Genomic DNA, 22,477 nt, shown 5'->3' with positions numbered 1-22,477 from the left:
CTAGAGATGTCCTCCCTCCGTGTTACCCAGGAACACGGGAATCAGAGGATGGGACCCCAGTTTCCGCTCGCCTGGTCGTGGAAGCTAGGAAGTTCAGTCACCGATGCTGTCCAGTAGGAGGACACAGGGAGCCTCCTACCGTGGAAGTATGTTGAGTATGGCAAATACTTACATCCCGTTGTGGCGGTCATGCTGTATTGTCCGTGCTTCCCAGAGAAATAAAAGTGCCACCGCACGCTGGTGCGGGAGCAGCAGCAGACATCACAGCACTTTCAGGGGTGCTAGAAATGGCAGAAAACTCGAGACAACCGCAATGCCCATCAGTTAAAAAATTGCTAACTGTTATACTAAATATTGTAGAATATTATGAGTTTGTGTTTTAAACACACACTCATTGTTTTGTTTATTGATCTAGAAGTGTGTGCCTATTAAGTGAAAAAGTGTAAGTTGCATATTAATATAAATAGCACGACACTGTCTTTAGAAAAGAGTCCGGTTTATCGATATATATATAAGCTAAACATCGAATAGAAGGATCTAATTTAAATTTCATTTCCTTCACTGATTGAGGTTGAGGGAGAAGTCACTAGCATGCTTCTTATAAATATCCACATTATTTTACTTCTACAGTGAGCATGTATCCTTTTAATGAAAATAATAAATTAAAATGTAACAGGAAATGAAAGCCAACAAAAAAAGGTCACAAAGTGGCAGGTGGCAAGTCCTGTTCTGACCTTTTACTTTGGTGTGGAGTAATAGAGAGATTCAGATTTGTCCCCCACGTGACGACTAGTTCCACATCCGTCTGCAAACAATGCGGTTTCCCAGGACTCGCTGTTCTGAAACGCTGCGTTTATCATGTATTTAATTCCGTATGTATTTCGGTTTGTTTGCAAACCATCCACGCACCCCATTGCTCGGACAGAACCACGGCGGGTTTGTGACTGTGCTGTGTGATGTCCCTTCTCATTGAGCAAGGACTTTTCCCTGACGCTGTCTTTGTTTTTCAGAATACCCTAACTTTTTGCTATCCGCAAGCCGAAAAACAAGTTCTACAAAATAATTATTGAGCATTGTGTTCAGGCTGTAATAAAATATTGATTTACAATGATTAATTCGAGTGTACGCTCATCTTGCCTCATTCATCAGTTGATAGGACAGTAACTGAATTTTCTGGAATTCAACCTTTAATTTTAATAGGCACCTCCCCAGTGTTGAGCCCGGCCAGTTGCGGGAGACCGAATTTATTTGTGTTACAGGCAAAGGGCTGGAGTATCACTTCCAAAACACCCCATCTCCTGTGATGGGCTGTGCTGGAGGAGACAGATGAGTGTTACGCTGTCTGTTGAATCATTAATGCTCCTGCAAAATCTAGCTCGTTTCTGTTTTGTAACATGTGCCTGTGGGCCTTTAAAAGGTTACACTTTTACTTTCAGTCCCAGCCAATGCACTGTGCAGTGGTGACTGCTTTGCTTCCCGTTCGCTCCAAGGAATGAACATGAGTTCTGCAGAACCTTCTAGAACTCAAAGCAGTGGTCATCACCTCATTATGAAGTTTAAGCAATATAAGAACTGAAATGTGATGCCAGGCTAGCTAGAGGAGAAAGGGTTTCACTGTGTGTCTTCAGCCGGTTTTCTGTGAAACAAGTAACACCGCACCGTTTGTGGTTGCGTGTCTGTGTGGGCACACTTAAATATATGCCTTTGTAGATATTTTTAAAATTTTAAACTACTCTTAGCACACAACGATGTATATAGTCCAATTATATATAAATATATGCAAATATGTTTACTTATAAATTAAACTGGAATCACAGTGTTTTTCTTTAGTATAATCAGGACAAAGAATATGTAAACACATAAAATACTAGTTCGAATATATTAACATTAATAAGTAAACGCGGGTGTAGCAGGAGCTAGACAAACGAAATTTCTGTCTGACTGGCCATCTCAGGGTGGAAAACAGACATCGGAAACCCAGCAAGGCTGAGAGGTTTGTCAGAGCCACACAGCCACGTGGCGATGCACCCGAATGTTCTAGAGTTCCTGCCTGGTGTGCTTCCTTTTGTCTGCATCACACTGCACTGTCTGTGTGAGTACAGTATCGATGTGGTGAGTTGTTACTCAGGCACGGAGCACTAAAGAAGTAACCCGTTTGCTGTCTTGAAGGGTCTTCTAGGTACCCTTCACCTCGTGCGGGTGGATAAAATGTGTAACTAACTGTGTCGTAAACAAACTGCAGCTCCGTTTCTGAAAATGACTCTGATGGATTGAAGAATGTTAAGTAGCTTCTTATCATCCAACTCATTCTAATTTTGGAAGTAGTGCCGGGTTTAAGCTGCTGTGTGTGGGACAGAGACCTTTCTGATACCCCACTGCGTGCCCACCGTGCAAAGACAGCGGGGCGGCAGCCGGCCCCCAGCTGGGCCGCGGTGACACACTGGGGTGGACTCCACTGTGGGCAGGACCTCGCTCATTCCTGTGGGCGAGGGGCGCGGCGTCACAAAGCCGTCTGACGTTACATATTTTATTTTTGAGTGAAAGACAGTAGGAGTGTCACAGTCCAGCTCTAATGGCATAAATGGTGCAGTTCTGCCCTTAGTACGTAGTTATCTTACAGGCATGGCATTCGGCAGCAGTCGCTGAGCTTCTTCCGAATTGTGTGTGGGGTAAGATGATGTGGGGTGAGATTATTTTGAGCTCCTTCTCACCTTCAACACACGATTTTGCTCTTCCATGTATTTGTTGTTGGGAATAGAAATGTAGTTTTAAAACCTGATTTGACAATTTCACTTGAGCATTTTTGCCTCTTTAAATAACAGATGCATTTTTAAACACAAAGACACAACAAGAAAAACCTCCGCTGTTTTTCTCTGTGTTTCTGAATCTTAGTAACCAGCATATTTTAAATTAAACCAGATACGGAGCAATTCTCAATTATTTCCCAGGTAACCAGCGACCCGCGTGATGTTGCTCTGTTTTCAGGACCGCATCTTTCGGGAGAGGGAGGAGTGTGAAGCTTAATAACACACTCAGACACTAAGTTTCTGCCTCAAAATCCTAGACACCACATGCCGCTTTAGTATGTGCGTATTTCTGTCCAGGTAAAAAAAAATAATAATAGTGAAGCCATAATTCTGGTTACCTGTTATAAAGATGTATAACATCGTTGAATTGTAAGGAACAGTCATCTCAGTGACAAATAACATTTATGATATAAAATGAGAAATACGAAATTCTTTCTTGCTGTCTGTCTTATTCTTCTGCTGTCTGTCTAACTAACACAACTGTCCTTTCATAAACATTAAAATCTAAACATGTAGCGTTAACATTTTTGAAAAAGTCTTTTTAGGAGGAAAAGCCTACGGGGATGGCTTGAGGGCTCAAATTTATCAAATCTGCCTTATGCAGCATAAGGTACCGGGCATCTTATCCCTGTCAAGTTTTTGGAAAAAAAAAATACTGCATATAAATATGACCAAGAAGGACTATCAAACTGCATTTCCCAAGCCGTGAAACTGGGTTAAGAGCCTTCACGTCTCCGTCAGTCATGGGGTGTGAGCCGGATTCGAACCTGGACGTGGCTCGGAAACCCATGAGCCCGCACACGTGTGCTTTAGTTCGGCACCCCAGGCCGGGAACAGTTTTGGTTTTCCACAAGAATGGCTGTTTCCTGGCACGCCGAGTCTCGAGCGCATTCATGGCTCTGAAAGGCTCCTCATACAACTTGTCTAACGTTTAGTGGGTCTGACACATGGAGAGCGAGTTTTCAGGAGAAAGGCAGCCCAACCTCTTGCTCTGTTCCCGTCGGTCCCCACGGGAAGGTGAGGGCTGTGGCGGCAGGACTGTTGGCGTGTTCTGTGGGTGATGTTCCCCCCTTCCCTGGACAGAGCAGGGAGCTGGGTCGGCCGTCACTCGGGATGCTGACGCCCGCGTGTGTCTGTGCTGTCCCTGGGCGCGCCCGGGGCCCTGGCTGTGCAAGGAGTGCCCCTCCGCCCCCCCCCCCCCCCCCCCGCCTTGGGCAGCTCAACACAGCACGACAGACAAGCGATGTTACTTCACCCTTCTCACACGTGCCAACTGACTGAAATTTACCCAAGGACTTTTTTTTTGAAATGCAACAGATTGGAGTTTATCTTGGAAGGGTCCTTCCATCTGTGAGAACTGTCACCGGGAGGGAGAGGAGCACTTTAAAATAAACCCAGCAGCTGTGTTGGTGGAGTTCTGGCTGGGGGGGCGGGGGGGCCCCCCCGAGGAGGCAGGCCTCTGTGTTCAGGGAGTCGGACCATATAGGAGGGGGCAGCCGGCTCGCGAGTGTGTCCTGCGTTTCGTCGCTAATGACTTTGCACACCATTAAGTGATAGCGGGGTAACACTAATGCAGTTTCAAGCTGTAACTTTAAAGTGAAAGGCAAAGAATAAACGTCCACGTTATCTTAAAATAACTTGCATAAATGGCACGTGTCGCACCTTAGAACGTGCTCTGAGAACCCCCGTGGGTAGCAGAAAACCCGGCAGCTGCAGGGGCCCGGTGAGCTGATGGGCCCGGCAACGCCCGACGCCAACGCCCCTTCTTTTGCGTCCATGTGCAGACAGCAACCGTGTCCGGCAGTATCGTGTATTTTCTTGGCTTCTAGATTTTTGTTTAAAGAAGGGACAAAAGCGCACATGCTTCGTACATAAAATCAGTCTTTGCACAGATCTGGAATTTATTTTTCACGCCTCCTAACAGAGCCCTATGCACTTTATTTTTATCCAGCCGCAGTCCAAGGCTGAAGGGCTTGTGCCTGAGTGAATAACACGGAGGCACCAGTTGAAGTGGCTGTGAGCTCTCGAGGAGACTGCTGGGGTGTCTTTAAAGCGCCCTTCTAAATTTAAATGGTACAGACTTTCCTTTTATGAGGGCTTGAGCGCCCACAGAAGGGGAGTCGGACCTCTTGTTCGGAGGGAGGACTTGAGAAACCATCCCACTCACTGTGAGACAAAAAAACCCACCACATTGATCTTGAAGCCCTCGCCAGGCCGAGTGGAGGAGGCGTTCCCTTTCTCACGGGCTTCCTGGGCTCCGAATGCCGGGTCCTTGGAGTTCTGTGTGTGCCACTTCTCCAGACATGTGGGCAAGAGGCGGGCGGGACGGCAACTTCCGAATCGCCACTGGGTGCAGGCGCAGCCCGTTTGTGAAACCGCGTCTACACACGTGACGGCGCACTCCTGGTTTGCTGTCACGGCATCGTCTTTCCATTCGCTGCCTGTCCACTCCCTTTCTGCGGATGTCCACGTCACCTGTGTGGTCATCTCCCCAGCCAGTCCCTCAGGACCGGCCCTCCCCCCCGCTGTTCAGAAGGGCTGGCCCTCAACCCCCCGGCTGGTCGCCAGCTTTCTCTCTAAGGAGGTGCAAGCGCTTTCTAAAACTTGTGTCTTCCAGTCATCGTTTCCAAAGTGGCGGTGGGGGGGTGAACCCTTGTAGCCAGATCGCCAGGTTACTGGGGCAAGGTGGCTTCTGAACGCTCCGGAATGTGCACACGTGTGTGGTCCCTCTCCTTCCCGAGTCCTGCCACCCGGAGTCGCTTTCACGGCCACTGTTCAGAGCCGATTCCCAATGTCAGCCCGAAGTGACGTCTTCCTCCGACACCCAAGCGTCCTGACCTCAGGGGGCGTGGATCGCAGTTTCTGAAAAATCGCCGTGGCGCTTTTCATTCACGAAACACTCGGCGATTCTTGCAATTTTTTTAAAAATTTCACAGCTGCCTACAGTCTTACTTTGGTGTAAGGGTCAGACGTGGGGTTGAGACTGTTGGAGAATTTCTAAACAGTTTCATTGTCACTGACGTGCTGTCCACGGTAGTTGGACAGATCATGAGCCATAAATGGGATTTTAAATGTTTCACTTGTTATACTTAAAAAAAAAAACATGCCGTGTTCTCTTCTGTGTCGTCATCCTCTGTGCAACAGCGACCTCACTTTGGGGCCGATCAGCAGTAGGTGATGCCCTTGGGGGAGAGGTCCCCGGGCGTCTCACTCGTCACATGCTTTCTGGGCCCTGTCCCAGGCGTCCTGCAGAGCGGGCTGCTGTCGGAGCCTCTCTGCGGTGGCGGTTTTACAGGAGCGCTTCTCAAGGTGCGGTGGGAGTTTGGGGTCAGTGAGGCAGGCAGGCAGTGCACAGTGTTACCCACCACGCCAGAGGTTCCTGAGACGTCAGGTGAGGAGAGGAAAACATCCTGACAGGGAACCTGAGACTTCCTCCCCAAGTGGCTGACTGCTTAGTCATGGGTGCTCCGTGGGAGGACCGCTGGGAGTGGGCAGGAGCTCAGGGTGTCGGCTGAGGAGCAGACCCATTCATTTTAAGTCAGTTTTTGTTTATCGTGGCTATTCTTAAGGAAACTTGTCCACAATTGGAAACCAAATGTTCCAAGCAAATGTTCGTATAATCTACTAGTATTGTACTAAATATTTTTTAAAAAATGAATGCAAGGTGACACCGAAGTGTTATTTAGGTTCTCTAGGAAAAATCACCAGGGGATCTCTGTGCTATTTAATATTAATTAAATAAGGATTTGCACACGGCAGAGATGCAGTTTATTTCTGCTCAGTAGAGAGATCCTTCCGAAACTTATTTTGGAAGGATTTGTGAAGAACTGCCATGGACTGTTATTGCAGTATTCTTTAGAAGCCCCAGTGTAAGCCATGTCAGCTTCACATGCCCTTCGAATCAGTTTTATTATTTCAGTAATTCTTTACTTACTAATGCGTCAGATAGAACCATCGGCACACGCTCCTTTCATATGTGTCAGAGAGTTTCACGTTCACTTTTGAAAACTGCCCTGTGACAGCCTAGTGCTTTATTGCGGGCCCCTGTTGGTGACATTAATGAAGATCCCACAAAGGCAGTGGAAAATATGGCCAGATTTGTGGGAACAGTCAGCTCTCAACCTCTTGAATGACGTAGCAGAGACTCTAAACTCACAGCAACGTGCCGTGATGCTGAGTTGGAAAGGTCAGCGCCAAGGGCACTACAACGGAGCTCCGTAATCCGTGGGGTGAGCGACGGGGTGCCACAGCGTTAGTGCGCACCTGGGCCTCCCGGGCTCAGAGGCCCGGCTTCGAGTCCCAGCTGCGCGAGTCATCTGCCACACGACCCTGCAGCCCTTAACCTTCCTCCCTGGGTCCCCTTAGGGACGGGCTTCACGGCACGGTCTTCCTGTGTGTTCGGAAGATACGGACCGGAGAACCGTTTGTGTGTGCCAGACAGGACTGCTGGTTGCCAAGGAGACAAATGCAGTTAGACCATCGTGAATGCTGTTGGAGCCATGCATTAAAATCTATTTTTAAATGTGTTATTCAGTTACAGAATGTCAGTGTGATTCTTTTAAAATAGATCGCGGTATTCGGGCTATGTGTTTAATTGTTTCATCTATTTTGTTTGCCTTTTCTTTGCCTGAGTTTCCATCAAGATTATTTGAAAGTATTTTTCTGCCTGCTTCAATTTCTGGATCACCTGGGGGCCAGTCTCATTTACTTATTTTTTTTCTCTGTAATTAGGAGTCATTTAATTCTGTCTTTTCTTGTGCCTAAAAATTTTTGATTGAGTGCTGGGCAGCTAAGGAATAACTGAAGAAAGGCCTGGCAAAGTGCCGGGAAGGTGCCGGAATCGATAAATAGTGAAGCTTCTTGTCATCAGCAGCCTGTGGTCTCTGATAATTAGTATTTGTGGTTGGATTGTCCACGGAAGTGATGTGTGTGTTTGCAAAGACCTTGCATAAAGTATTTGAAGCAAAGCCGAAGGTAAAATAAATGCATTTGTTTCATATTGTCAAGTACATTCTACCATCGCTTTTTAAAAACATACTTCAGAGCAGTTTCGTGTTTACAGAAGCACTGCGAAGCCAGCACAGAGAACCCCTACATATTCCTGCACGTGGTTCCCCCATTACTAACATCGACTCGATAGCACATTTGTTACAGTTACTGGAACATTGTTTATGTATCATTATTAACCGAGGCTGTGGTATCTTCAGATTTCCTTGGTTTGTACTGAATCCCCATTTTCTGACCGAGGAATCTTTCCAGAATAACACACTACATTTGGTTTTCCTGTCTCCTTAGGGCCCTCTTGGCCGATGCACCTTCTCAAATTATCATTATTTTTGATGTTCTTGACAGTTTGGAGGGTTACTGGTCAGGCCTACATTTTACTTTTGATTAAAGGAAGAACAGCCCCCAAAGAGCCAACTTATTACTAATTCTTTGGCAAATGACGGTGTTTGCACATCGTGGACAAGTTGGTCTCTGAGCACTCGGTGTCACGTGAGTGGACTCTGAGCGGGTCTGAACGCAGCAGGTGTGTGGAGGGGAGGGGTGCGAGGTGCCCCCTCACGGCCCGGTCCCGGGGCTCTGGGGTGAGGGTTGGTGTCTGCACCTCTGCTCCTCAACAGCCCGCTTTGACCTTCCACCCAGTCGCCCAACCGAAAACATCCAGGTCATACTTTGAGCGTGTAAGGTGTATTGTCACATAATGACGTTTTTATCTTTATTTTGGCAGAACTACTATGGAGCTGCCAAGATGATCTTTTCCGACAACCCGCTGGGACTGACCTGCGGGATGGTGTGCCCCACCTCGGATCTCTGCGTGGGCGGCTGCAATCTGTACGCCACGGAAGAGGGGCCCATCAACATCGGCGGGCTGCAGCAGTTTGCCACTGAGGTGAGACCGACACGCCGTTTTCTCCCCCTCCCGGCACGAAAACCTTAAAGGGACCGGAATCCTTGGTCCTCTGTTGGCGTCCAGCACGGGTAGTGTGAGACGCCCCTAACGTGTCGGAGGTACGCGTTCCGTGCCGTAAACAGTATTTTTTATTCCACGGCTTGACTGCAAATAATGAAACTTTGTAAAACCGCGTGTCAAACTAATTGCAATCCCAGAAGGTTATTAAAACACTTTGACGGGAAGTGACATAGATTAGAGGGATCTGAAAATAGAATTTATTCATCAAGTCTGCACCGGAGCGCCTCGGCGTAGACCCCATTACGAAAGGGCAGTCTTGCTTAACTGATTCTCTCCCCCGGAACTCGCTTTAATCTTCACAGCTTGAAACAACACATCAGTATGGTTCTGGGATGTGTTGTGAGTGATGGAGGTTGGGATCCATCCGAACGCCCTGAAACTGCACAACACTCATCACCGTTACCTGTTTGCGAACTTGCACATAGGAAGTGTGCACGCCCTCTGGATACTGATGTATAACGGAATAAAGTGGAGGCATCTTCCCTGTTTATTTGATCAGTTTGGGCCCAGGCTCTCTCTCGAGGGCCCTTTGTAAATGGCTGTGCTCTCTGGGGTCTCTGTGGGGAGCCCCCACCAGGTCAGTTCCCGTGTGTCATGCTTTGAGGGGCACGGTAAGATGTTGTGACCCTTGGGGCCCAGTTGGCTAGAAGGCCAATTAAATGCCTGTCGGCCCTAGATTTTTAGTTAATAACTCCCCTGTCTGGGTTTGTCACCTTAAACACGACACGTTCTCTCCACGTAGGACCCTGCCCGCGATATCCCTCACGCTTCGGCCGCACTTTGCTTCTCGTAATAAATCAGGGTTATCCCCTCCCTGTGTCCTGACAGGTTAATTCTGAGGAAGGGCTCCTGGGAATGAGAAAATTGAAACAATTCGAGGGTGCGAGTTGTTGCAATAAATTCTAGGATTTAATTTCTTTTCTCGCCAAATTCAAAATCGCATTAGGCTTACCTGGCCAGGGCAAGGGATGATCTTTACAACCTGCGAAAATCCTGAGTTGATGGAGACGATTCACTTGGCTTCTCCCCACGTCTGTCTTGGGGGACCCGCGGTCTCTCCATTAAGCCACGGCCAGCCCGCCAGGGTGTCGTCAGTGAAAGGTCATGCAGTATGTACATGAACTGACATTGCATTTCAAAACAAGGTGCATGGAAATAATGGCAGTTTCTCAGTGACCTGGGGCAGAGAGAGAGAGACAGACAGACAAGGACAGACAGCATTCCTCTGAGAACCCTCTCTCCGTTTTAACGATGCCCCGCCTTCCAGAGCGAAGGTATGTTTATTTAAGCCAAGATGGATCAGGGTGGCACTGAAGGCAGCGTAAGTCGGCCGTGGCGTTTAGCGTAAGAATGTATTTTTCCATTTCATGCCAATTATACTCCATCTCAATGTGGCTTCAAATGGATCTACCACATCACAAATAAAAATCTCCCAGGGAAATTATGTAGAACAGCTGTCCATCCATTCCTTCAAGTTTGCCACTCAGGGCAAGTTGTTCTAGAAAGCTCCGTCTTCCTAAGTCAAGGGGTGGTACACTTAAATTTGCCCGACTGTCGGAACTGGTGTGATGATAAGCGAGACACGAGCGGTGCGCTGGCTTACTGCCAGCGAAAAGGAGAAGTATAACGTACAAAATACCGTCCTTCTTTCAAAGTGTCCAACTGCTGATACGAGTACTTAAGTCAGAGCAGAACAGGATGCAGATAGTTTTCTGTTTTGGTTGTTTGATAACACAGTGATTGATTTTTGACCTTTAAAGAAATAGAAATCTATTTTTCAACCAAATTAAATAAAGGTTAGGGAAGCAGACTGCGGTAGCATGATATTTTTCAAAATTGCTTTTCCTATAACTTACCAGTGATTTTTAAAATACCAGCCCTGTAGCCTGCCATTTTTGGTTCTGCCCCTCCCTTCCACGCTTCCATTTGCACATGGGCGTGCGATTCGGAGCGACCGAGGCAGAGAGAGAGATGAAATCATGGCAAGGACAGCCGGCAGCAGGGTCAGGAGACCGGCTGCCTCCTTGTCCTGTGTGTCACTTTTGTTCAGCCGGGGCCGGCCCCGCGCCGGCAGGGGCCCTGTGTCAGACGCCTGTGAGCACCTCTGGGACACGCGGGCCGGGGCTGCCTCTCTCCGGGAGGCGGGTCTTCCCAGTGCAGTCAGGCCTCACACAACAGCACTTAAAGAAGGTGATTTGGCGATCAAGTATTAATAATAGTGTTTTGATGCAGATTTTCTTATCGCCTTCATAACAGTTTTAAGATTTCTCTATAGAAGTCTAACCCTTGACATTTTTATTTTAAACTGTGTTTGAGCCCTGACTGGGGTGGCTCAGTGGGTTGGGTGTCATCCCACAACGCCGGTCGCCGGTTCGATTCCCGGTCGGGGCACGTGCCTGGGTTGCGGGCTCTGCCTGGACGGGGCGAGTATGAGAGGCAGGGACCGATGTTCTTCCCTCCCGTCGATGTTTCTCTCCCTCCCCCTCTCTCTAAAATAAGTAAATAAAATATGTTCAAAAATAAAAAAGTAAATGTATTTGAGTAACTAATTCAATTTTTGAGACATCTTATCACATTTAACAGACCAACTACACTCTCCTCGCCCCTCCCATTTAGCTAATGAATTGTTGCAGAATGCGAGTGAAGTGAGATTAGACCTTTTTACTCATTCCCTAAAGCTGCAAAAGTAACTGTAAGCAGATAATTAGCTTCACGTCAAGTCCGTTTCCTTCTGCCCATGTGAGAGAGTGACGGAGGCAATACTGACAAATTAAAATGAAAACTCCGAGGCTCCCACATTCGACTTGAAATGTTAAAATTAATGAGGGCCAGAAGATCGTTATTCAAAATTGTTGCCTCGATTGTGAACTTTTAGGACTAACTACATTAGATTAGGAAATAATGTCTGAAACTAGTATTTATTTTTTGCCGTAAGCACTCTCGGGGGTTCTTGAGCACCCATCCCACACGCCGTGTGTGTGGCATTTCCGTCTCCTTGCTGTGCTTGCGGTGAGGAGTGGAGCCGGCGGACGAACTTCCAGACTCGCTCGGGACTCGCGGAGAAGGGGTTATTCTTTAGGTCGTAGATGAAGCGTGTCTCTCTCTCAGGAAGTGTTTTGCGTCACCTGTCATTTGGCATTAGCCTGCACTTGTCCCCACATCCGGCACTATTTATACACCATCATCTACTAGCATTTTTTCTGTGTTTTATTGAGTAAACACAGTTCCCATCAATTCGATCAGGAATTAAGATGCAACAAAGTAGCACAGGAATTCCATCAGCACTGACAGCACAAACACCTACACCATTAAAATTGAGGGACAATTCTACAAGGACCCCAACATGTGCGCTTTGCAGCGATGCTACAATGATCCGCTGGCAGGGCCGGGAGTGAGGGAGGAACGTGCTCGCTCGACCTGCTCTGTGAGCAAACGTTTTCCCTGCCGAGCCCCAGGGGACACGGAGGCCCCTCACGGGAAGCCTTCGGGGTTTGCGCTGGGCGGGCAGACTCAAGGGGAGCACAGAAACGCACACACGGGGATAAATGATAGAGTATCCCGTGTGCACCCCTGCATAGTGCACGTTTGCGACACGTTCCACCTCCCACAGAAAAGCGGAGACAAGGAAGATGCAGACGTGCAGTCCTCAGGTGAAAAGCAGTGCCAACAAGGGTGCATAGCCTGAGCCGTGAGGCCGGCTGTCTCCACCTGTGTGCTCTGCGGGTCGCTTTATATATAAGCAAGGTCATCGAGGGAGTGAGACACCCTGGGAAGGACGCTGTGGAGAATGAGCCCAGTGCGGTGGACGGGCGGGTGCGGCACCCAGTGTCATGAGGTCCCGCTGGGTAAGGGTTCAGTCAATCAAACAAGCCTCGACGGAGCATCCAGTGGAAGCAGGAGTTGCCGAGGCTGCTTCAGCTGGGAAAGCCTGCACCAGCCTGGGGCAGAGCTGGTCTGTGCGAAGATTCAGCGACGAGTCTAGCACATTTCTGACGCCGTTTGGCAAGCTGGTCCGTTAGATCCGTCTGCTCCTGCACCCAATCAAAAACGAAGCTAAGTTGCCGTGATAGTGAGTAATAACCAGTGATCATCACCAATACCTGTTGCGGGCCACGTACTAACAGAATATGGATCACAGGACAGTTGCTGGGCTAAAGATTCCTCATGCTTGCTGAACCGCCCCCAGCCGGTATCATCGCTGAATTAAATTTCTCGAAACTGCTGTTTAAAAGAACATTTTCAATAGTTCGTGAATGCTGTTCATACCAAAAAAAAAGGGTAATTATTTCTGGGAGAAAGGAGAGGTCCGTGAAAGATGTACGTTAAACAGTAATAACATCGATAGTTTGCACCCGGTGAAATGTTGCTCGCGGGATATAAACGCAAGTAATATCTGTTAAGGCTTGATTTGTGTCTCTTTCCCTCCCGTCTTAATGCGGTGATTAATAGAAAGGAGTGATGTCTTGATAGATTTCACTAAATATCTGACATCTCTCTCCCCAAATCTCTGGAAATCTATTAAAAATACTCAGTGCGGGCACAGTGATTGATAAGGAAACCGCAGGACTGACGGAATTGCTAGATGGTTTTCATCACAATGTTTGAGTTTGTTTTAAAACCATGTGTTTGCACCTGGAGCTTGAACTATAAAGACACATTTCAGAGGTTTGGGGCAATAACTTTGAAAAATTGGCCAAAACTGCATGGTGGTTAGGATTATTTGCTATTGTTTTTTTTTCCCCTGATTTTTTAAATAAGTCCAAATATACGCACTGTTGTGGGCACCTCGCATTTTAGAATGATGGACCGTCGTTGATCCGGGTCTAACCCACTTACCATGTGTACCCTTTCATAAATACGCTCTGCGAACGGTAGCATACAGTAGCATGAAGCCATGGTACTGTGTCAGCACGAGCCACGTGCCAGAGAGGCATGGTGCTGGCAGTTAAGGTTTAAACCACTCATTTTTCTCCAAAGTATAGTAATAAAGGAAATGCAATAAGTACACAGTAAAAATGAACGGCTGAAGCAGAAAGGGAGACAGCCGCCCTCCGGGGCCGTGGGGGGTGCGGAGACACTCGGGGGTGAGCACAGGACGCGGGCCTCTCTCCGGGCGGCTCTGCCCCCTGATGATGGGGCTGATGGGGTCTGAGTGTCGGGGGGAGTGATCAGGGCCTGGGGCGTGGTGCTCGGGAGACGAGGGCAGAAGGTTGGGAAGGACGGGGCCACTGCCACGCAGGGCTGGGGCCGGCGCGGAGCTGCAGAGAGAAGTGGATGGCTGTGCCCAGGGTGCAGGGCGCGGTCCGGTGGTGGCACGTGGCCTGCTTCTGTGACATCTCTGAGTGTCGCCTGGGGACTGGAGCACTGGATTCCAGTGAGAAGCCCGGTCCTGCTGTGGGGGATGGAGCGATGCTGCTGGGTGGTGGTCCCTGTGCGCCTGATGCAGGACGAGGAGGGTGAGAAACTCGCGGCTCAGAGTGAGTCTGAAACAGGGAACTCAAAACCATGTTGGAAAGGCTGATGCTACCGGAGATCCAACCCGTACATGACATTATCCTGAGGAAGCAGAAAGGGTGCCGTAACTAGGCCTTTGGAATACATAAGCAAAGAATCAAGTTAAATCATTAAATAAACAGTGATGAGTTGGTATGGAAGTTAGTGGATGGAAAATGCTTACTAAAGTGACAGCACCACTGAAATGTTAGGTTTTTGAACTGGACACGGACACGGGTGTAACAGGTGAACTAAAGAGCAGACAGACCTGGGAACCTGGCCCGGAGCACAGCAGTGAGGCGTGAGTGTGGCACACGCGCTCCGGGGCTCGGGAGGCCCCGGTGCACTTGTGGGGGAGTCTCTGGGGTACAGGGAGAGAGGCTGGCAAGGAGAAGCCTGGAGCAGATCTGGTGGAGACGCTTCCAGAAGGAAAGGAAAATGGAAGTCCTTCCCCAGACGCACGGTTGTCATACTGTGACACGGCGAAGGTCAGGGCCGCTGGGGGAGGACAAAGGAGGCATGGACGCGAAGACCCTCGGGCGGCTGGGCTGACCCGGGCTGCTCAGCGGCAGCCACAGGGGCCAGAGGTCAAGAGCCGGGTGCGTCTGAAGGGCCGAGATAAAGCACTTGATTTCTCCTTGGACACTGGGACATGCGTGAGGACATGTTTTCAGGTGATCTATATCTAAGGTGTCACTCACCTTGTTATAAGAGCTGCCAAAACTTAGTTATTCTTTAGTGTGGATGACACAAACCTGGAATGAGAGAGAGACAAGAGAGGAAGACGAGAAAAAACCAGGAGCAAAAGAACTGGTAGAATATGGTGTTACTGCAACTACACATCCACAGTAAAGCAACAATAGCAGCCCATTCTGAGTGTTGAACTAGAAATGGAAACGAGGTATCTGTAGCAGGGAGGGGGGCGGGCAGGCGGGGTGGGCTTCCGCTGGGGCAGGAGTGGGGAGAGACTCAACTCGAGAATGTCTTGACAGACTTCGAGAGGGCTGTGTCACAGATTAGAAGGCGACCACAGAAAAGACAGAAATGCAATCTTCCAAGCAACTACAGAAAGAAGGAGGGTGAGGGGTGGGTGGGAAAACTTAGTTCAGTGAGAGACAGGAAAAGGAAAAATGAAACACAGACGAGAAGAGCACAGAGAAAAAGCCTGTGACGGGAGCACAGACAGGGTGCAGGGACACACCCAAATATATAATCAATCACGATAGTTTACGTTCATTACAACGGCCTCTTACAGCCTCCGGGAGACATGAGTGGGGCTGAAGCACGAGCCCTCCGAGCAGCTGGACGAGGTCTCTCCAGAAGGGGAAGATGGGCGCGGAGAACGTGAAAAGACGGTGCCTGAACAAAGACATATTCTGTAAACACCGATCTTAAGAAAATTGGGGCAGTGGTATTGATACATAACAAGAGCACAATTCTAGGGAAAAGCACTAATAGAAAAAGAGAAAAGTAAGTAACGAAAAAATAATGTCTTAAGAGACATGTATTAATTTACATGTAAATTCATAAACTTGTATACATTATCACATAGCCTTAAGCGAGGTATTGATTAAAGTTTAATAAAGGCTGGTTTAATAAAACCTATAAAGGTTTGGTAACGTTTACCAAAGTTGACCCCTGCGCTGGATCAGAAACGGTCACATTTATATTTCTCCAGAGACGTGGGTGCAGACTGACTATTTTCCCGTAACACAGCTACATTAGAAATAAAAAAGTAAAAATAGGGTAAAATAAAAACAATAACGCGCTTAGGTTTGGACATTTAAAAACCAAATTTGTAAAGAGCCCTTGAGTAAAAGAGGTCACCAACAGAAATGACAAAACATTTAGGCCTGAACGACTTGTGCCAATGACCTGTGAAATGCAGTCATTTTTTTGCAAGAAAATCTATTGTGTTAAGTGTGTGTAACAGGAAAGACAAAGGCTACACATGATTAAGCAGTGTTCATCTCAACGGGCTGGAAAGAGAGCAAAGGCAGGGGTGTGGTGGGCGGGGCCATTCCAAAAACATGAAAAGAAGGAAATGAAAATAGTGGAAAAACAAGGAAAGGGAGCACGAAAGCAAAAATGACGACCCGCAAACCAGAAAGCTGTCTCTCCGGGACCGATCTGTTACACGGTGGCCTGGCATAGCTCGCAATGACCAGTACAGTTCGGGTCAGACTGCTTCTGATTTCCGTCCTCTTATTATTTCATCAACCTGCCCGGGAGCGGCAGCTGCTCCGCCGTCCTGCTGTAAACACGCAGCCGTCGCCGCCTGCAGGGCCCATGGCGTCTCCGCCCTGCTCCCCTGGCTCCTGCTGGCCCCGTGGCCCCAGCAGGTGTAGCAGGGACTGCCGGACCTCGGCCCGCAGCCTGGAGCGCACACCCGAGTGCCTGGCTGGGCCTGGGCAGCGTCTGGGCGTGAGGACAGTGGTGCAGAAGGTGGCAGTGGCAGGAGCCTGAGAGCTTACGGCTCAGTGAGAAGGAAAAGCAAGCCAGCCGATGACAGTGGAGTGCTAGGGCGGGGGGGCGGCGAGGCCGTGGGTGGGAAACCTCCTCAGCAGCCTCTCAGGGAGGGAGGCAAGGAGGGAGGGGGAGTTGAGAAAGTGAAGTAGGAGCTGGTCCTGAGAGGTGTCCCCCAGGGGCAGCCAAGGCAGGCATAGGCGAGGGTCCTTGCAGAGGAGGGTCCTTGCAGAGCGCAGTGCAAGCAAACCCTGCAGGCAGGCCAGGGCCTGCCCTGGGTGTGAAGGGCCAGGGATTCGGGCGGGGTCCGTGACACCCCTCCTAACCGAACCACACCTTTCACGTTCTCTGATCGTGTTCGGTTGCCTTCCACCGTTGAAGTCGCAGCCTTAGACCTCAAACTCGGCGTCTTGTGCATCCGTTGTGAGAGTAGGAGCTCCAGCGTGAGAATAGTAGCTCGGGAATCGGTTCTGTTGTCTGTGAAATGCACCGCCACTCCTACCTGGGAGGGTGGTTGGAGCAGAGATACAAATTCAGGCACTTGGGAGAGTTACTTTATGGGGAGAAGGTGCTCACGCCGGGAGGTTACCGCTGATCCATCCCGTCTGCACAGGAAACTGCTGGGGAACCATGACTCGCTTAAGTGGAGAGGGGACGGTCGGGAGGCGGTCTTCTCCTCAGGGGCAGGTGCTGTTTGGTCCAGATGTGGCTCAGCCTTGTCGCTCCTCCATTCCGAGTGAGCTTCCCCCCCACTCACGGGTTCAGAGAGGACCTCACCCGCGACTGACCGTAGTCCCTTGTTCAGGTGCCAAAGACACAGGAGCCCTCCTTTGCCCAGGAAGCTGCCCGCCGGTGGGGGGGTCTCGTTTGCCTCCCCCTGCTGGTGCCATCAGACAGTGGATCAGAGCGGAAATGGGCTGGGCCGGCGTGTTCTGATCTTAAAGGTGCACAGTGTCTGTACCCGGCCAGAGGGGCCACATGACCCTGCCGCCGATTCCAATGACAAGGAAACAATGAAGCGACCTGGTGAGGATCATAGTGCATGAGCAGTGTCGGTACCGGGCAGTTTGCTGCCACGTCAGTCAGTGCTCCTCGTTTCTGACAACACGGTCCCCAGCTCGGTGTCCTGCTTTCCTTGTGCAGAAGCCCGGCAGGTAGCCCAGGAGCATTTCTTCTCCAAGGATGAGCGCCGTGAGTGGTGTACACTACTCAGTATGTCCTTTGACTTCTCTTACAAAAGGAAACACGTTTCAAAGGAAATCACACAGAAGCATTGTGCACAAGGCATGTGATTGGAGGTCACTTACTTTCAGATGCACCAATCACAGTCTTTCTCCATTCAAGTGTTCAGAAGGTAACCAGACTCTCATACTATTAAATAACTCAAAGGAACTGAAACCAGTGAAAAATGAAAATCAATATATTATCTTTATTAATGTTTCTCTTAGGCCTACACTGAAGAAATCATCTCTCTTTAGAGATCAGCGGAAATTATGTTTCATTTTACAATGAAATCAAGTTAAATACTCACAAAAGTATAAACTTCTTAAGAGGTATGCAGGACACAACCACCCTTTCATGATTCGCCCTTCAACTCATGGAGAGATTCCAACATTTCCAAAAATATTACTTGTCGTGATTTACTTACAGTTTATTTTTGCTATTGCTTGGTTAATAACAAATAGATTAATTGTGGACTAATTATATAACTGCCAAACATTTGTGTTTATTTTTATTGTGTGCCGTTTTAGAAAGCAAAAAAGATTACAGTGAGCATTACCCTCAAATTAGAATTGGTAAACACCCTTGTACTTGCCAAGGTGCCTCTTTTCTGGAGAGAGCGCTGCGTAATGATGTGGGAATTATCCCTGCTCCCATCTCCGAGTGGGAGGAGGCTGGCGGGGCGGGGCGGGGCGGGTAGGAATCCCGTGGCCCTCTCCGTTGTTTTACCGTCCCATTTTTAAAATCAGGAGGACCTCTCCCGTGTCTCAGAATACTATGAAAGTTATGGAGGAAAACACTAGGAAAGTCAGTTTGGACGGAGGAGAGAAAAGCACTTTCCAGATACACGAAAGGTCAGAAGTCACAGGGTGATTATGCGATGACATGTACCTGGAGAGGCTCCTCCAGCACATCCGGTAGAAGGACCCACCCCATCCCCCCAACACCGAGGAGGAGCAGTCTCCCCTGGGCCACGGCTGGCCATGCACTTGTGGAAGCCTGCCACTGGGGTTCAGGCATCCCGAAACCCATTCTCATCTTGCCGGAGGCCTCCGGTGCCACAGAGCTCCAAGCCCTGGGGTCAGAGATGGGAGGAGGAGCCCTCGGACTCCTTCCTTCGGGCCTGTAGGGAAAGTCAGATTTCACGTGAGCCTCGCTGTTGAGCAGAGAGAATTCCGTAAAGCCTGCAGCAGAGCGCCCAGAGGGCAGCCAGTGCCCAGCGACTGGCAGCTGAACCATTCAACAGCGGAAAGCCTGGTGGTCGGCCCCCAGCCAGCTCCTGCAGGGCCGGCCAGCACCCTCCTCCTCTTGGGTTTTGATAGCAGAGCTCCTGGTATATCGCAGGGTCTGTACATGGTGGTATGTGCACATCACCGATGGAAAATAAAATAATAGTGCAAGAGCCCCAGCATTGCTGGTAGGGCAGGGGACACCTCGGAGAGGATACAGACGTGAGGGACTTCAGTGGGTCACAGGGTCTTGTCCCCCCTGGCTCCAGAGGGGTTTCTCGGGTCACGGAGTCGCGTGGCAGGAAGCCCGCCGGAGGTGCCTGCAGTGTTTTCAGACACTTCCTTAGCAGTCGGTTGTCTGTCCATTTAATTTAATTTGTTCGGTGTGACAGCCAGCTTTGGTTGTTAATAAATTGACTGTTGTAAGGGTAGTAGGCTTAGGAAAGGTAAATTCATGGAATACGTGTTTAGCTACACATTTGCTGTTGAAATCGTGCATGGCATGTATGTTGTGTATCTGTGTATATGTGTATGTTGAAAACCGCCATGAAAACTTGACAGCAGCAGTGTTTAGGAATTCTGGAGTCAAAGAGCCCTCAGATGAAGCCCTTAGCACGTGAGCTGGGCCGTAGTTTCAGCATCGGAGAAATGGAAGTACCAGCTGTATCTCTGTAACAGGACGGGTGACACTAAATGTGGTTCTTTCTGTACGGGGGTCCAGCCCACGCCCCACCCCACGGGACAGACGGCTGTTATTGTGGCCCCACACAAGGTTGCAAATGTGCTGCAAACCTGTTTGTTTGCTGCTGATCAGCTTTCATTAGTGTTTGTGTATTGGCTGTGGGGCCTAAGACAACACTTCTTCCGGCGTGGCCCAGAGACGCCAAGAGGCCGGACGCCTCTGGTAGACACTTAGCTTGAAGTCAGGTGCTAGTCTGAGCTCACCAACACAGAACAGCGTCCTTGTTCCGACTGTGGGAGAGTCCCCGTCGGGGCGCTTCTCTTTCTGTGGCCCGTACTTTTCTCCTGCCACTGCCCTCGTCCCACCTTCCCACTGCAAGGACACTGTCCTTCTGAACGCCACTGCAGACGGAAGAAGACATGTGCTTTCATTGCTCAAAGAACACTGTTTTCTTGTCTTCCGACTCCCACCCATCCTTCTGAGGGGAAAACCGTCAAACTCTCCGTCGCCCACCGACAGGCCTGTGGCTTTATTCTCCGGCAGTTTTCCACGCTTTGTGTATTTTTTTTTACTTCAGTTTAGAGCAGTTTTGCTGTGTGCGTGAGTTACTTGATATTGACCTTGTTTGAGCTTTTAAAATTTCTCGAATTTGTGCCTTGATGTCTTTCATTGATTTGGGAAAATGCCTGGTCTGTTCCTCTTCGAATATCGTCTTTGCGTCACTCTCTGTCCCCTCCCTGTCCCTTTGCTACTTCAGCCCTGTGAAGAGTAAGCCTGTCTCTGCTGTCCCCTGGGCCCGAGTTCCTTTCCGAGTTTTCCTTCCCGCGCTCCGGCCCGGGTAGCGTTCAGTGGCCCGTCTTCAGCTCACCCGTCCCTGGTGCTCATCTGTCCGATCTGCTATTAAATCCATGTGCTTAGGTTTTCATTGTGAGTTTGCACTTTTTCCTTCTAGAATTTCTTGTATATTTTTTTAACAAATTTCAGTTTTCTGGGAAAGTTCACATTCTCATTATGTATTTTTTGAACATATTTATCACGGCTGTTCCAAAAATCTATGTTTGATAACTACATGCGGTAGATTCTGTGTGCATCTCTCTCTCTCTCTCTCTCTCTCTCTCTTTTTTTTAGCTCTTGGAAGACGTTAGCTTGGGGCTGGGAGCAGGCCCAGGCTGTTCGATCAGAAGCCAGGGAGGGCGGCTCACCTTCGTTCCGAATGGGCCGCGCGGACCCAGGCCGGCCACTTTTCTCCCTCTGGTCTCCCCACGCAAGTGTGGGGCCCTCCTGGGCTGTGGGCCTCGGCTCCACCTAGGGGAGGGCTGAACCCAGCAGGGAGTTTCACAGGTTGAGAAGAAGGTGGTCAAGGTCACTGGTCACCTGCCTGACCCAATACAGCTTCTAAAAAATAACGTACCGCTTGTTCCTATTAAAAAACACAAATGCACTTAAAATATGTTTTTAAAAATGTTTGAGGATGTAAAAGTGAGTTTACAATTTTTAACCATGGCGATTGATACCCGCACAGGTGTTCAAGGCGATGAACATCCCCCAGATCAGGAACCCGGCTCTGCCCCCGCCCGAGGAGATGCCCGAGGCCTACTCTGCGAAGATCGCTCTGCTGGGGGCCGGGCCTGCCAGCGTCAGCTGCGCCTCCTTTCTGGCGCGGCTGGGGTACTCCGACATCACTGTGTTTGAGAAACAGGAGTACGTCGGCGGCTTAAGGTAATGCCTCCACTGGTTTCGTGTTTACAGTATCAGAACCCACGGGGTAAAACAATGATGAATATTGCTGGTTCACAATCCTATAGGAACTGCAGGCTCACAGATGGTATTTTAAATGTTCTTCTCCCAAATGCTCAAATTTTGATTTTGTTATTCAGTTTGAATTTGCAGTTGGCTTTGAGCAATATTTATTTTAAAATCTCTCTGTCTCATTCTGTGAATTTAAGAGAAATCTCAGCAAAATATTTTACGGGTAAAGGAACCGACGATAGGAAAACTCATTTCCTCCCCGTGAATCTCCCCTTTAACGAAGACGTATCTGCGAATCGTGGAAATGGGAGACGGGGAAATCCCAGCTCCACAGAACGTGGGGCAGTTCATTTTGTTGTGTAACACACACACTGTCCTGCTCACGTGTTCTCAGTTTTATATTTGACTCTCTGAGAGCCTACTACAAAGGCTGCATTTTAATGTATAGCCATGCAGCCTGCTTCATAAATGCCATACGTGTATGCCGTTTGATATTAACCGGTGTGATTATTATATACCAAGACTCAGTTTTGTGGTCTTTCTTTCTGGGAAGAGTAATACACGGAAATGGAAAATGTTCATTTTGAATCAGTGACTTTCAGATACTCAAGCCAAGCCTAGAAACTGGATGGAGTTGACTTTATTTAAAATACGTGGAACTCTACAGTGAGCATAGATTGCATTTAGGATCATAAAGAAATGAAATTTACTCTGAGGAGGGAGTGAATGTTGCTGAAAATATTTGGTGTGGAAATGGGAAATTATGTGAGTAGTAAGTTAATAATATTACTGAATTTATTCTTATTTTCCTAAATGTCTCATCTTGGCATCAGAAAGAAACGAATTTTAAAATACA

General features: G+C 48.8%; 1 protein-coding gene across 1 annotated transcript in view; it reads left to right on the top strand.

Annotated features, from left to right (window-relative positions):
* Positions 1 to 22,477, top strand: part of DPYD (dihydropyrimidine dehydrogenase) — a 323,607-nt gene that overhangs the window by 6,926 nt on the left and 294,204 nt on the right. Inside the window, exons 3-4 of the mRNA XM_028503389.2 lie at positions 8,539 to 8,700; positions 21,395 to 21,591. Coding sequence (XP_028359190.2) covers positions 8,539 to 8,700; positions 21,395 to 21,591 — 359 coding nt within the window. The remainder of the gene's footprint in view (positions 1 to 8,538; positions 8,701 to 21,394; positions 21,592 to 22,477) is intronic.

This window comes from Phyllostomus discolor, chromosome 14, assembly GCF_004126475.2.
Source record: "Phyllostomus discolor isolate MPI-MPIP mPhyDis1 chromosome 14, mPhyDis1.pri.v3, whole genome shotgun sequence".
Classification (NCBI taxonomy): Eukaryota; Metazoa; Chordata; class Mammalia; order Chiroptera; family Phyllostomidae; genus Phyllostomus; species Phyllostomus discolor.
Note: the sequence above shows the minus strand (reverse complement) of the source record. Positions and strands in the feature narration are given on the sequence as shown.